This window comes from Rhinoderma darwinii, chromosome 1, assembly GCF_050947455.1.
Source record: "Rhinoderma darwinii isolate aRhiDar2 chromosome 1, aRhiDar2.hap1, whole genome shotgun sequence".
In the NCBI taxonomy this organism is placed as follows: Eukaryota; Metazoa; Chordata; class Amphibia; order Anura; family Rhinodermatidae; genus Rhinoderma; species Rhinoderma darwinii.
In genome coordinates, this window is record NC_134687.1 from 640,234,449 (window position 1) to 640,250,260 (window position 15,812).

General features: G+C 42.3%; 1 protein-coding gene across 1 annotated transcript in view; it reads right to left on the reverse strand.

Moving 5' to 3' along the window:
* Positions 1–1,434: 1,434 nt before the first annotated feature.
* Positions 1,435–15,812, reverse strand: part of LOC142660898 (uncharacterized) — a 127,478-nt gene continuing 113,100 nt past the window's right edge. The window contains exon 9 of the mRNA XM_075837989.1: positions 1,435–3,069. Coding sequence (XP_075694104.1) covers positions 1,886–3,069 — 1,184 coding nt within the window. The 3' untranslated portion in view covers positions 1,435–1,885. The remainder of the gene's footprint in view (positions 3,070–15,812) is intronic.

The following is a 15,812-nucleotide window of genomic DNA, read 5'->3' on the forward strand; positions in this document are numbered from 1 at the left end:
TATTATTTTTTTTACAATGATAAATGACTTGATAAGGGAAATAGTGTTTTATGTTATTATTTGAAACTTTTATTTTTTACAACTTTCATTTTTTTTACAATTTTCTTTAGTCCCACTAGGGGACTTGAAGATCCAACTGTTTGATTGATGTTCTAATTCATTGCACTACCTATGTAGTGCAATGTATTAGAACTGTCAGCTATTCACTGACAGCAAGCCGATCAGGCTCCGGTCGGGGCCTAATCAGTTTCCGAAATGGCACACAGGAGGCCATTGTTAGGCCTCCTGTTGCCATAGTAGCAGTCGCCAGCCTTGCCCTCGAATGGCAGCCTGCCAATTTGCTAAAAACCACTTTTATGCAGCGATCGCATTGGATCGCTGCATCGAAGGGGTTAATGGCAGGAATCGGAGCTAGCTCCGGTTCCTGTTGTTACAGCGGGGTGTCCACTGTAACATACAGCGGATACCCACTGCTTATATTCTAAGCCGGAGCCATCTTGAAGTTGGTACCGGAAGCCTTTTAGGCCCCGCAGCCGAGTGGGGCATAGGAGGCTTCCGTTGCTGGCAGACCGGGAGGTTAGTATTAGACCTCCGATCGCCTTTGCAGCCACCGGCAACCCAGCGATCACGTTGCTTGGGTGCCGGTGTCTAAAAACTCCTCACATGCTGCAATCTCTATTGAACCCAGCATCTGAGGGGTTAATCGGCCGGATCGGAAGCTAGCTCCGGTCCTGGCCGATACCTCAGGGTGCCAGCTGTAACATACAGCTGACACCCGGCGGTGATGGTGCGGGCTCAGCTCCTGAGCCCGCACTATCACCACAACGTAATGGTACTGCGCTTTGCGGGAAGACCTTCCCGATTGCGCCGTATATATACACGGCGCGTGTCGGGAAGGGATTAAGGTAGTGATAAATACACTTATGACATTTCCTTTTATGGAAAAAAAAAAGGATATGTGAATTTTTATTTTATTCAATTATAAAGCTAATTTTTTTTTCGATTCCTTCACCTTTATTTTTTTATACTGTTTTAATGACCGTCAAAAATAAAAAAGTCCATATGTGTTAAAAAGAAAAAGTTTACATTGCCCTTACTATCACCCTGGATTCTCTTGCAGTAATAAGGCTGGGTTCACACGACCACATTAACGTCCGTAATGGACGGACGTATTTCGGCCGGAAGTCCCGGACCGAACTCAGTGCAGGGAGCCGGGCTCCTAGCATCATAGTTATGTACGATGCTAGGAGTCCCTGCCTCTCCGTGGAACTACTGTCCCGTACTGAAAACATGATTACAGTACGGGACAGTTGTCCTGCAGAGAGGCAGGGACTCCTAGCATCGTACATAACTATGATGCTAGGAGCCCGGCTCCCTGCACGGAGTTCGGTCCGGGACTTCCGGCCGAAATACGTCTGTCCATTACGGACGTTAATGTGGTCGTGTGAACCCAGCCTAAGAAGCAAGGTTCATGTTGACAATTTAGCTTCTTCTTTGCATGTAAACAAGTCTCTTCTTTTCTTCCTTATATCCACAATACTTTTCCTTCATCGATCCTTTCACAGTTGACATCAGGTAAATATAGTTTGGGTGTTGGAAGATCCAGGCTAACACCACCCAAAAAACTGAACAAACACTCTTATTGGCTGTTTAATATTCATAGAAAATCTGATGTGTTTAAAATTAGTTTTTTGATCATTTCCCACATTATAAAAGAGATTATTGTTTCTACTCCATGTGAATTCTCTGACAAATTAAAAAATTTAAATTTCTAGGTAAAACATCTTCCACATCTAGAACATCGAAATGGTTCCTTCCCTGTATGGTTTCTCTGATGGGCCCTAAGTTTGCCTTTAGTAGTAAAACATTTCCCACATTCTGAACACTAATCTAATCTCTCTCCTTTGTGACTTCTCTTATGTACAATAAGATTTGATTTATCAGTAAAACATTTACCACATTCTGAACATGAATACGGCTTCTCTCCTGTGTGAATTCTCTCATGAGTAACAAGGTTTGATTTTCGTGCAAAACATTTTCCACATTCTGAACATGAATATGGCTTCTCTCCTGTGTGACTTCTCTCATGGATAACAAGAGTTGCTTTTTCTGTAAAACATTTTCCACATTCTAAACATGAATATGGCTTCTCTCCTGTGTGTATTCTCTCATGTTTAATAAGATGTGATTTTCGTGCAAAACATTTTCCACATTCTGAACATGATAATGGCTTCTCTCCTGTGTGACTTCTCTCATGGACAACAAGAGTTGCTTTTTGTGTAAAACATTTTCCACATTCTAAACATGAATATGGCTTCTCTCCTGTGTGTATTCTCTCATGTTTAATAAGATGTGATTTTTGTGTAAAACATTTTCCACATTCTGAACATGAATATGGCTTCTCCCCTGCGTGTATTCTCTCATGTTTAACAAGATGTGATTGAACTATAAAACATTTCCCACATTCTGAACATGAATATGGTTTCTCTCCTGTGTGAATTCTCGCATGTGTAACAAGATTTGATTTTTGTACAAAACATTTTCCACATTCTGAACATGAATATGGCTTCGCCCCTGCGTGTATTCTCTCATGTTTAACAAGATGTGATTGAACTATAAAACATTTCCCACATTCTGAACATGAATATGGCTTCTCTCCTGTGTGAATTCTCGCATGTGTAACAAGATTTGATTTTTGTACAAAACATTTCCCACATTCTGAACATGAATATGACTTCTCCCCTGTGTGACTACTCTCATGTTTAACAAGATGTGATTTATCAGTAAAACATTTCTCACAAAATGAACATGAATATGGCTTATGCCCTGTATGAATTATTTTCTTTGTAAAAAGACCCCCTTTCTGAGCTGTACTTGTGATAATCTGTGATTTGTCAGAAGGTTCCTCATGTTTAATGAAATTATATGATAGGTCTTTACTGCGATGTCCTGGATGTACATTGAGGGTAGTGGGGTTTTCTCCTGAAGAGTGCTGGATGATATCTTCATCTTCTACTTTATAATTTAGCAATAATGTGAAGTTTCCCTCAGCATTCCTACTGGGATTTCCTGTTAGGATTAAAAATTAGTTTTGTGATTTTGTTTCAATATAAAAAAAAGTTTATCAATTTATAACATTCATATTAGGCTGGAAACACACATGTAGTGTTTTGAGCCAAAGTCAGAAGTGGATAAAGCAGGAAGAAGTTTAAGCCATGCCTTTTGAATCCACTCCTGGCTTCAGCTCAAAAACTATATGTGTGATTCCGGCCTTATAACGCTTTGTATAACACTTTCGGATAAATCCATGACAAAGTCCAGGATTCTGGTCTACACTCAGTCCCCCACTTTAAATTTATTACATAAAGCTTGACTTGATCAAATAATTTTTTTTGAAAAGCAGAACCTTGTCTGGCAATGGAGCCTGATCTCTGCCAACACATTTGGCCCTTTAAATATTACTAAGACATACAACATCTTAACTTAATATTGTTACAGACAGTCTAATATTGGGCACAGTCTACAATTAACAAGATAATGTGTCATGAGATAAAGCACACATCACTGGCTGAATTCACAGACATGATAATGAGGTCTGCATATCCTAATGGATGAACAGTCACCAGTGAGGTTATCAATCAGAATATGTAATAAAGGTTTCCAGTACATTGTAATATCACTCGACTAAGAATTCAGGCTGCTCTAAGGGGAAAGAGGGTGGTATCAAGTACTGATAATATGAACCTAATGAAATGAAGTGGCCACATTAAAGTTTTAGTCATGTGACAATTTAATAGCAAATTGTTCTATTCCTCTGCCAACCTATTTTTATTTGGTCTTGTTTTCTCAGAACATATAGGGCTTCGATATTGTGTAATAAAATAAGTGATATATTTAACTCTGATGGAGTAGGAGAGTAGAAATATCTGCTGTATGTTTTAAAAGTTCCTTTCAGAGATAGGTGTGGACCACAAGGACGTTTATAGTCTATGGGCAGTCAATAACTGGTCAAAATACCATATTTTTTGGACTAGAAGACTCACCGGACCATAAGACGCACCCTAATTTTAGTTTAAAAAAAAAAAAATTTGAAAAAAGAAATTCAGACCAAATAGTATGCTAAAAGATTTAATAGAGTAAGCAAACTATTTTTCAATAATGTTTAGGTCAACGGCAGGCTGTCAAACAAACAAGTAAGGTGAAACCTCGGACTACTGTGGATGACGCACTGTTATGGGGACATCTGTGGATGACGCACTGTTATGGGGACATCTGTGGATGATGCACTGTTATGGGGACATCTGTGGATGATGCACTGTTATGGGGACCTCTGTGGATGACGCACTGTTATGGGGACATCTGTGGATGACGTACTGTTATGGGGACATCAGAGGATGACGCACTGTTATGGGGACGTCTGAGGATGATGCACTGTTATGGGGACGTCTGCGGATGACGCACTGTTATGGGGACGTCTGCGGATGACGCATTGTTTATGAAGCTCTGTGGATGACACTATTATGGGGACATCTACAAATGAGACACTTATGGGGAGAGGGTATTTGTACCTTACTACACTTGTTCTCCTTTTCTCTAACTTGCTGTCTGATGATAATAATAGGTAACAGCAATATGTTGTTCTGTAATGATTGCTCCCTATTATTATGCCGACAGTCCGGCCAATCAAAGAATGTTGTAGGGCAGAGAAAGGTGTTTGTTTTTATTATATTTTGATTGACAGAGAGCAGAGCCCATCTCTGTCTCTCTGTGTGGTACAGTCCAAGCTCCTCCAACTGTGCTGTCCTGATGAACTCTGAGCAGCTACTGCAGAGCGATTCCTGCTGACCTCCCCCACCCGATCCCCTTCCTCTAGCTAGCACACTGCCAGAAGCCAAGGAAGGAGCAGAGAGAGAGTTTCAAACACTCTCAAAAGACTGGACAGTGCACAGAAATGATCTGTCCTGACCCCCTCCCCCAACCTCCATGCTGCCGACACTACAAATAGCAGAAGCACGGCAGCCGACGGGACACAGAATCACACAGAACGCTGGAAGGCATTTCAACATGCAATAAATCCCTCCTGCACTCCCCTGCTGCCTTAACGCCAGAAACGTCTTTAAAAAAGGTACCTGCACTCCATAAGACGTGGGTCAAATTGAAGCCACATTTTATGGGGCTCAAAACTGCGTCTTATGGTCTGAAAAATACGGTAGGTGCTTCCTCATAATCATGCAGGGGAAAACAGAGAAAAAGTTAATGCGGTCTTTAGGTGACGGCACCAGGCTAATAAGACCAATGGCAATATGTATAAAACTTGTATTTCTTTATTCGTGCAGACTACGCGTTTCAGGACCGTACCGGCCCCTTCGTCAGGTATCTGAAATTTTATGCATACTGCAATTCTTCTTACTAGCCTGGCGCCATCACCTAAAGACTACATGAGCTTTTTCTCAGTTTTCCCCTGCATTCAATCTCATCCCGACGACAAGAATTGATCGTTCCAGGCATCACAGGAGGCTGCGGTCATACATTGCTACAATATAGATTCACGACCGCTGGGTACTCTGGTGTTATGCCTACTACTAGAGAATAGGTCAACTGCTGAGTCTTGTTTAACTCATTAAATGCTGCGGTCAATAGCGACCACAGCATTTAAATCATTAGAAAGAGGGGGGCACCCCCTCTAACAGCTCATCGCACCCCCCGCAACGCAATCGCGCGGGGGGGGGGGGGGGGGGGAGCGATGGTTGCTATGGCTGCCTGGGGGCCTAATGAAGGCCCCCAGGTCCGCCATCTTTGTGCTCCTATTAAGCACGGCCTCCGGAAGGGCTTAATAGAAGCCTGTCAGAATCATGATATACTGCAATAAATTAGTATTGCAGTATATAGTGCAAGCGATCTGACGATCGCTGGTTGAAGTCCCCTAGGGGGGCTAATTAAAAAAAAAGTCAAAATGTGTAAAATAAAGGTGTTTCTTTTAAAAGGTAAAAAAAAATTACAATTTAAAAAACAAAACCTTTTCCCCATTTTCCCCCTAGAGCATAGTAAAAAAATAAATAAACATAATTGGTTTCGCCGTATCCGTAAAAGTCTGAACTATTACAATATATCATTATATTTGGTTTGCTAAACAAGTGGTTTGTATATCAAGTGGAGTTACAATACCGGATTGACTTGCTGTGTTCTTGTGTGACAAAGTGTGGGATATTGTGTGTGATATATGAATTGAGTGCTTGCTAAAAGAAGTTTGCAAAACTGACAATTTAAAACCCTTTTTTCCTTCTTCGCGTCTGTCCTGCTGTGCAGCTGACTAGGGGGAGGGATTAACTGCTCCCAGGTGGTATAAATTAGCCCTCAGTACTCTGTAGAGCCTACTCTGTTTTGGCTTGCTAAACAAGTGATTTATATATCAAGTGGAGTTATAAAACCAGAATTAAAAAGTTGAGTTAAAGCCCCTGTAAGTACTCTTCTTTTCTTTTACTTTAACAATTATTCACAGTTTTTTTGTAACTGGGATAATGGACAGCAAGATTGGAGGTTTTCTTCAGTGCACAGTTTGCCATATGTATGCACGACTGGACCCAGAGTTCCAGAGTGAATACCTCTGTGGCAGATGTGAGCATGTTGTTCGCCTGGAAGCTCACATTAGAAATTTGGAGGAGCAAAATGCATCACTGAGGGCCATAGACAATCTTGAGCGGAGCATGCTGATGACTGAACAAGCAGTGGGGTAGTACTGGAGGGTGAAGACATGGGTCAGCAGGATCAGGCAAGTAGCTGGGTTAATATACTTAGGGGCAGTAGAAAAGGGTCAAAGAGAACGGAGGCCAATCCTGTTTCTGATATTCCAAGCAAAATTGACAAGTTGCGTGATGATGCGAGTGTATCGGTCTCAGAAATGCAAGCCCTAGTGGATACTGATCTCCCTAACAGCCGGGAGAACAGCCCAGCTAGTAGTCGGCGGGATGGAAAAGCAGGTAAGGCAAGACAATTGGTAGTTGTAGGGGATTCTATAATCAGGAAGACGGATAGAATAATTTGTCGCTAAGACTGCCTCAACCGAATGGTTTGCGGTCTCCCTGGTGCCAGGGTTCGGCATGTGGTGGAACGGGTGGATAAATGAATGGGAGGGGCTGGTGATGATCCAGCTGTCGTGGTCCATGTAGGTACCAACGACAGAATAAATGGCAGGTGGAGGAGCCTTAAGAATAATTTTAAAGAACTAGACTACAAGCTGAAGGGAAGAACCTCCAAGGTTGTATTCTCAGGAATACTGCCTGTGCCATGCGCATCACACGAAGGACAGTGGGAGCTCAGGGAGTTAAAAGCATGGCTTAAGTCTTGGTGTAGAGGAGAAGGTTTTGGGTTCCTAGAGCACTGGGCTAACTTTTCATTGGGGTACAAATTGTATTTCGTAGATGATTTGCACCTAAATGGAAGGGGGTCCGCTGTGCTGGGGGAGAGAATTCTAGCTGGGGTGGCGGAGTATTTAAACTAGGGCTGAGGAGGGAGGTCAATGTAGAAAGTCAGGTTAGAGAGGGGTCAGATTATATTGGTGGGGGGAGAAAGAGACTGTGGAGGAGTAGACAACAGGATAGGGAGTTCCTTTTGTTACAAAACAGCAATGAAAATAAAAATGCCCAAATAATGTCAAATAATCACATTTCTGATAATGAAAGTGAAAAACCGAAAGCCAAGTCAAAGTGTATGTTTACAAATGCCAGGAGTCTAGCAAGCAAAATGGGGGAGCTGGAGGCCTTGGTACTGGAAGAAAATATAGATATAGTTGGTGTTGCTGAAACATGGCTAGACTCTTAACATGACTGTAAAACCCTGTAGATATATAGGCCACTTTTTCGGAAAGACAGGACAAATAGGAAAGGCAAGGGTGTATGTCTGTATGTGAGAAGTGATATGAAGGCGAGTGTGAAAGAGACATTAGAGGGTGAAGATTGTGAGGAGGTTGAAACCTTTTGGGTGGAACTAGAAAGAGGTGAACACTGAAAAAATTACTTTTGGTGTAATCGATAGACCCCCCCAATATAACTGCGAAGATGGAAGGTCAGCTATATAAACAGATGGAGCGGGCTGCACAGACGGGTACTGTAGTGATAATGGGAGATTTTAATTGGCCTTATGGTTTGGCTTCAACTGCAAAGGGGAGACATTTCCTCAACCTGTTGCAGGAAAATTTTATTGGGCCAGTTTGTGGAAGACCCGACTACAGGTGAAGCTCTGTTGGATCTGGTCATTTCTAATAATGCAGAGCTTGTTGGGAATGTCAATGTTTGGGAAAACCTCGGTAACTGTGATCACAATATAGTTACATTTTACATATACTGCAAAAAACAAACAAACAGTCTTGGAGGGCAAAAACACAATTTTAAGAAGGTCAATTTACCCAGGGTGAGGGCTGCAATTTAGGATATAGACTGGGAAGTAGGGATGTCACGATACCAAAATTTGGACTTCGATACCGATACTTCGTTTAGTATTGCGATTTCAATACCAAAACCATACTTTGCCAACAGTAATAAAAAACAAAAGGTTCTTTCGTTTTTTTAATGTGAGGCGCAAGGTGTGATGAATTTTGAATGTGCCTCACATTAATAGTAATTAACCCCATCATGTTTCTAAGTCATAATGGGTTAATGTGTAAGGTACATGATGGGGTTAATTACTATTAATGTGAGACACATGGAGGTTAAATTCATCATCGCACCTCGTGCCCCACAATAAGTGTTAAAAAATTGTTGTGCAGGTTATCACGAACGCGCCAATACCGAATGTGTATATTTTATGTTTCGAGAGTTATTTTAATGTTTATTGCAAAAAAGGTGTATGTGTATTTTTTTTATTTAACATTACTTTGTTTTTACTTTATTTTTAAACGTTAAAGTACTGGCATATATCTATATACTCATAGTACACAGGCATATATCTATATGCCAGTACATTAGCCTGTGAACTGATAGTACACAGGCAGTTGTTAGGACATACCTAGGTATGCCCTAACAGGAAATATGGTAAGACAGCCCTGGGGTCCTTCAATGGACCCTGGGCTGTCTGCCCATATATGGTATGTCCCTCAATCGCGTCACAGGGATTACCTGTGACGCGATCCATGGGCATCCCCCCTTCTCATTTTCCCCTGAATGCTGCAGTCAGCTTTGATCGCAGCATTCAGTCCATTACCGCACTAGGGCCACATGTGGGATATTTCTCAAAACTGCAGAATCTGGGCCATAAGTATTGTTGCGTTTCTCTGGTAAAACCTTTTGTTTTACAGAAAAAAAAAAAAAGGATTTTCTGACAAAAAAAAATAAAATATGTAAATTTCACCTCTACTTTGCTCTAAATTCCTGTGAAACATCTAAAGGGTTAATAAACTTTCTAAATGCTGTTGTGAATACTTTGAGGCGTCTAGTTTCTAAAATGGGGTGTTTGATGGGGGTGTCTAATATATATGCCCCTCAAAGCAACTTCAGAACTGAACTGGAACCTAAAAAAAATAAATTAGGCAATACTTCGCTTCTTACATTATACTGATAATGAGCAGCGCCCACCCCGAGATGACCCCAGTTTTGACCGTTTGTATAAACGGAGACCCCTATTAGGCCATTTCAGTGCCCGGTTTGCCCAAGCATTCACCCCCGAGAAGTGTATTTCTATTGATGAGTCCTTGGTAGATTTTAACAGGAGGCTTCAATTCCGCCAGTACCTGCCGAGTAAGAGGGCAAGGTATGGCGTGAAGATGTATGAGCTGTGTGAGAGTGCATCAGGGTATACCTACAAATTTAGGATATATGAATGGAAGGACACCAGTATTCAGCCCCCAGAATGCCCCCCCTTACTGGGAGTTAATGCAAAAATTGTGTGGGATTTGGTGCACCCACTGCTGGACCACGGTCACCACACCTACCTAGATAATTTTTATACCAGCGTCCCACTCTTCAGGTGCCTCGCTTCACGAAGTACTGCGGCATGCGGCACTGCTGGAAGAAATCTGAGAGGCCTCCCTAAGACTCTGCTTGGGCAAACACTCAGAAGGGGTGAGAGCAGGGCACAATCCAGCAGCAAAATATTGTGTGTCACGTACAAGACGAGAGATGTCACACCAGTACCCATGTACCTGTACTAGGCACCAGTACAGAGACCCCCAAACCAGACTGCATCCTGGACTATAATAGGTACTTGGGAGGGGTGGACTTGTCAGATCAAGTCCTGAAGCCCTGCAGCACCATGCGGTGTGGTATAAGAAGCTGGCCGTGCACATCATACAGATGGCATTGTACAATGCGTACGTGCTACATCGATGTGCAGGCCAGAGGGGAACTTTCCTGGAATTTCAAGAGGTGGTTATCAAGAACCTAAATGTTTAGGAACCAAGAAGGGGGGGCACCCAGTACTTCTGCAAGCGAGGCTACACACATTGTACCAGGGCAACACTTTCCAGGAGAAGTTCCCCAAACTGGCAAGAAGGGAAAAAGTCAAAAGAGGTGCAAAGTCTGCTATAAGAGGGGGATAAGGAAGGACACAATATATCAATGTGACACGTGTCCCGAAAAACCAGGGCTCTGTATGAAAGCGTGTTTTAAAATTTATCATACATCCCTTCGATTTTTGATCTACCCTGACGCACTCCGCACAGTTTATCCCACTCATCTTTCCCCTCTGGGCCCTGCTGTGTGCCAAGGCAGCTGATAACAGCCACATGTAGGGTATTGCCGTATTCCTGGAGAACCCACATTACAATTCATAGGGTGTATATCTCCGGTGGCGCATGCTGGGCACAATATATTGGACATTGAAATGGAATACATATATAGAAAATTGCAAATCTCACACTGCACCATCTGCTGCGCATTACCTTTTAGACCAGGGGTTAGGAACCTATGGCTCGCGAGCCAGATATGGCTCTTTTGATGGCCGTATCTGGCTCGCAGACAGGGCTCCTACCCAGTGGTGGATTATCATTAGGGCGTTTCGGGCGGTCGCCCGGGGCCCAAGACTGCCAGGGGGCCCAAGGAGCCTATGACCGCCCGAACCCCCTCATGCCCAGTGGCGTCGCTAGCACCGGAGGGAGCCCCGGTGCCAGGACCGCACCTGTCAGGCGAGGGGAGCTTTGCTTCTACTTAGCAGCCGTGGTCTGTGCTGCTTTAGAAGCTCCCCCTCCAGCCCCCCTTCCCTGCTCTAAACATCTCTGCTGCTAGCTGTCGGGACATGGGGGAGGGGAGACTGTCGGCGGGCTCTGTGCTGTGAGCAGGAGAAGAGCTGCAGTGAAGACATAAAAGGTAAGTGCATGTGTGTTTAATATCCATATTCATGTGTGTTTAATGTCCATATTCATGTATGTTTAATGTCCATATTCATGTATGTTTAATGTCCATATTCATGTATGTTTAATGTCCATATTCATGTGTTTACAAGGTGTACTTTGTGTATAATGTGCATACTCGTGTATAATGTGCCTACTTAGTGTATAATGTGCATACTCGTGTGTACTTTGTGTACTATGCATACTTTGTGTATAATGTGCCTACTTTGTGCATAATGTGCGTACTTTGTGCATAATGTGGGTACTTTGTGCATAATGTGCGTACTTTGTGTACTTTGTGCATAATGTGTGTACTTTGTGCATAATGTGCGTACTTTGTGCATAATGTGGTACTTTGTGTACTGTGCATACTTTGTGCATAATGTGCGTACTTTGTGCATAATGTGCGTACTTTGTGCATAATGTGCCTACTTTGTGCATAATGTGCGTACTTTGTGTACTTTGTGCATAATGTGCGTACTTTGTGCATAATGTGCATACTTTGTGTACTTTGTGCATAATGTGCGTACTTTGTGCATAATGTCCTTACTTTGTGCATAATGTGCGTACTTTGTGCATAATATGGTACTTTGTGTACTGTGCGTACTTTGTGCATAATGTGCCTACTTTGTGTACTTTGTGCATAATGTGGTACTTTGTGTACTTTGTGCATAATGTGCGTACTTTGTGCATAATGTGCCTACTTTGTGTACTTTGTGCATAATGTGCGTACTTTGTGCATAATGTGCGTACTTTGTGCATAATGTGCGTACTTTGTGCATAATTTGCGTACTTTGTGCATAATGTGGTACTTTGTGTACTGTGCGTACTTTGTGCATAATGTGCCTACTTTGTGTACTTTGTGCATAATGTGGTACTTTGTGTACTGTGCGTACTTTGTGCATAATGTGCATAATGTGCGTACTTTGTGCATAATGTGCCTACTTTGTGTACTGTGTGTACTTTGTGCATAATGTGCGTACTTTGTGCATAATGTGCGTACTTTGTGCATAATGTGCGTACTGTGTGTACTTTGTGCATAATGTGCCTACTTTGTGTACTAGTGTTTAGGTAGTGTTAGCAATAGTTACGGCGCGGCAGGGTGGTGGTGGAGAAGGGGGGCCCAAGTTTGGGTAACAGCCCAGGGCCCATGATCTTCTTAATCCGCCACTGCTCCTACCTGTCTATGGGAAGGATGCATGCACCGCGCTCCATCAGCCCGTGCACCGCGCTCCATCAGGCCGCGGTGCACGCTGATATTGGTAGTTCTTTGATGGCCTGATGAGCATTGGCGGCAGTGGTGAGCGGCAGGGAGCATGGACTACATTTCCCATAACTCCATGCATAGCCGCGCCGTCTGCAAGCACGCACCTGCGTCCCCTAGTGAAGCGGCATCTGCCTCCTCCCTTGTGTCTCCCTTGGACGTTAACGGTAGGAAGTATTCTATTCGTCGTTGGTTAGCAACAGCATTAAAACGTTATTATGTTATAAAAAAAAGAGTTCGGAGATTTGTTGTTCTTTAAAATTAAATACAAGTCAATGTGTGCACTTTATGTACAGTGAGACTATTTAATAAAGTTCAATTATTTATTACGCTGGGTGTGCCTGCTTGTATGTACCACTTTAAGTAGTAAATGCTTTAGTTCCCTATGGGTCTGAGCCTCTCTTTTTTGTTCATTTTCTGTAAGACCAACACTTTTAAAAGGGCCACTGACAGATACAATTGCTCCAGCGGTCACTTAGTACACAAAGGAGTGTTCCTCTCTGCTGCACTAAGCCACCGCTGGACCTAAACAATAATTCGTGTAAAATAATAAAATAGATAATTGACATAACTGACAATGCGTTGTGTGACATGTCCAACATTCCAGCTTCTTTCTTCTGCGAATGCCTCAAAGCTGGCATTCTCTCAACATCAGGTGGGAAGAATGCCAGCTTCCAGTCATGCGCAGGAAAAAGAAGAAGCCAGACTGCTGGACTGATGTCATGCATCGCAAGCTCACAATGTAAGTTATTTATTTAATTTTTTTACTGCTAATTACCATTGTTTCAGTCCAGTTGTGGCTTTATACAGCAGGGAGGAGCATTCCTTGCTGTACTAAGTGAACATTGGAGCGATTGATCTGTCAATGGCCCTTTAAACATATTGTACGGCTCTCGCGGAATTATATTTCAAAATATGTGGCGTTTACGGCTCTCTTAGCCAAAAAGGTTCCTGACCCCTGTTTTAGACAATACCTGTGGGATCAAAATTCTCACTACACCTCTAGATGAATGCCTTAAGGGGTGTAGTTTACAAAATGGGGTCACTTCTGGGAGGTTTCCATTGCTTTGATACTTCTGGGGCTCTGCAAATGCGACATGGCACCCGAAAATCAATCCAGCAAAATCTGGACTCCAAAGAACACATAGCGCTCCTTTACTTCTGAGACCTCCCATGGGCACTTTATCACCACATATGGGGTATTGCCGCACTCTGGACAAATTTGGCAACAAAATGGGGTGTTTTATTTTTTGTGAAAATAAGAAATTTTGAGCCAAAACGACATATGATTGGAAAAAAATTTCTTTTTTTTTTAAATTCACAGCCCAATTCAAATAAGTTTTGTGAAAAAACTGTGGCGTCTAAATGATCACAACACCTATAAATTAATTCTTTGAGGGGTGTAGTTTCCGAAATGGGGTCACTTCTGGTGGGTTTCTATTGCTTTGATACCTCTGGGGCTCTGCAAATGCGACAGGGCACGCGAAAACCAATCCAGCAAAATCTGGACTTCAAAGAGCACATAGCGCTCCTTTCCTTCTGAGACCTCCCATGGGCCCAAAAGGCAGTTTATCACCACATATGGGGCATTGCCACACTCTGGAAAAATTGGGCAACAAAATGGGGTGTTTTATTTCTTGTGAACAAAATTTCTTATTATCAAAAATTACATCTTATTGGAAAAAAAATTTCATTTTTTAAATTTCACAGCCCAATTCAAATACGTGCTGTGAAAAAACTGTGTGGTCAAAATGGTAACAACAACCATACATGAATTCCTTGAGGGGTGTAGTTACCAAAATGGGGTCACTTTTGGGGTATTCCTACTGTTGGCACCTCAACACCTCTTCAAACCTGGCATGCTGCCTAAAATATATTCGAATAAAAAAAAGAGGCCTCAAAATGCACTAGGTGCTTCTTTGTTCTAGGTCCAGTGTTTTAGTCAACGATCACACGAGAGCCACATGTGGGACATTTCTAAAAACTGAAGAATCTGGACAATACATATTTAGTAGTGTTCCTCTGGTTAAACCTTCTGTGTTACAGAAAAAAAATGGAATAAAATTGAAATTCAGCAAGAAAAATGAAATTTGCAAATTTCACCTCCACTTTGCTTTATTTCCTGTGAAATGCCTAAAGGGTTAAAAAAAACTTTCTAAATGCTGTTTTGAATACTTTTAGGGGTCTAGTTTTTAAAATGGTGTGTTTTATGGGGGTTTCTAATACATAGGCCCCTCAAAGCCACTTCAGAACTGAACAGGTACCTTAAAAAAAAGGCTTTTGAAATTTTCTTAAAAATATGAGAAATTGCTGTTTATGTTCTAAGCCGTGTAACGTCCAAGAAAAATAAAAGAATGTTCAAAAATTAATGCCAATCTAAAGTAGACATATGGGAAATGTGAACTAGTAACTATTTTGGGTGGTATAAATATCTGTTTTACAAGCAGATGCATTTAAATTCCGAAAAATTCTATTTTTTCAACATTTTCTCTACATTTTGCAGTTTTTCACAAATAAACACTGAATATATCTAACAAATTTTACCACTAACATAAAGCCCAATGTGTCACGAGAAAACAAATCTCAGAATCGCTTGGATAAGTGTAAGCATTCCACAGTTATTACCACATAAAGTGAAATATGTCAGATTTCAAAAATGGGCTCTGAGCCTTAACCCCTTCCCGCTCCTGGACATACTATTAGGTCATGGCCAGGGCCGGCCTTCGGGTAGATGGCGCCCAGTGCGAAATTATCTTTCGGCGCCCCACGCCATTATAAAAAATGCCCCATAAAAAAGCATAATTCCTCCCCACAGTATAATGCCCTATATAGTGCCCCCACACAGTGTAATGCCCCTTTAGTGCCCCACACAGTGTAATGCCCCTTTAGTGCCCCACACAGTGTAATGCCCCTTTAGTGCCCCACACACAGTGTAATGCCCCTTTAGTGCCCCACACACAGTATAATAATAATATTTAATAATGTAATATATTATAACGCCTTCAAGGACACAGTATTTTGTCCTCTAATTGTGCCCACACAGTGTTATGCCCCGTAAGTGCCACACACATTATATTGCCCCCTGTAGTGCCCCTACACAGTATGATGTCCTCCACAGAGTATAATGCCCCCACAGCCCCCTAGTAGAAAGTGCCCCCTGTAGATTGTGCCGTACAGCCTCCTTGTAGACAGTGCCATACAGCCCCCATCTGCCCCTTGTAGTGTCATACA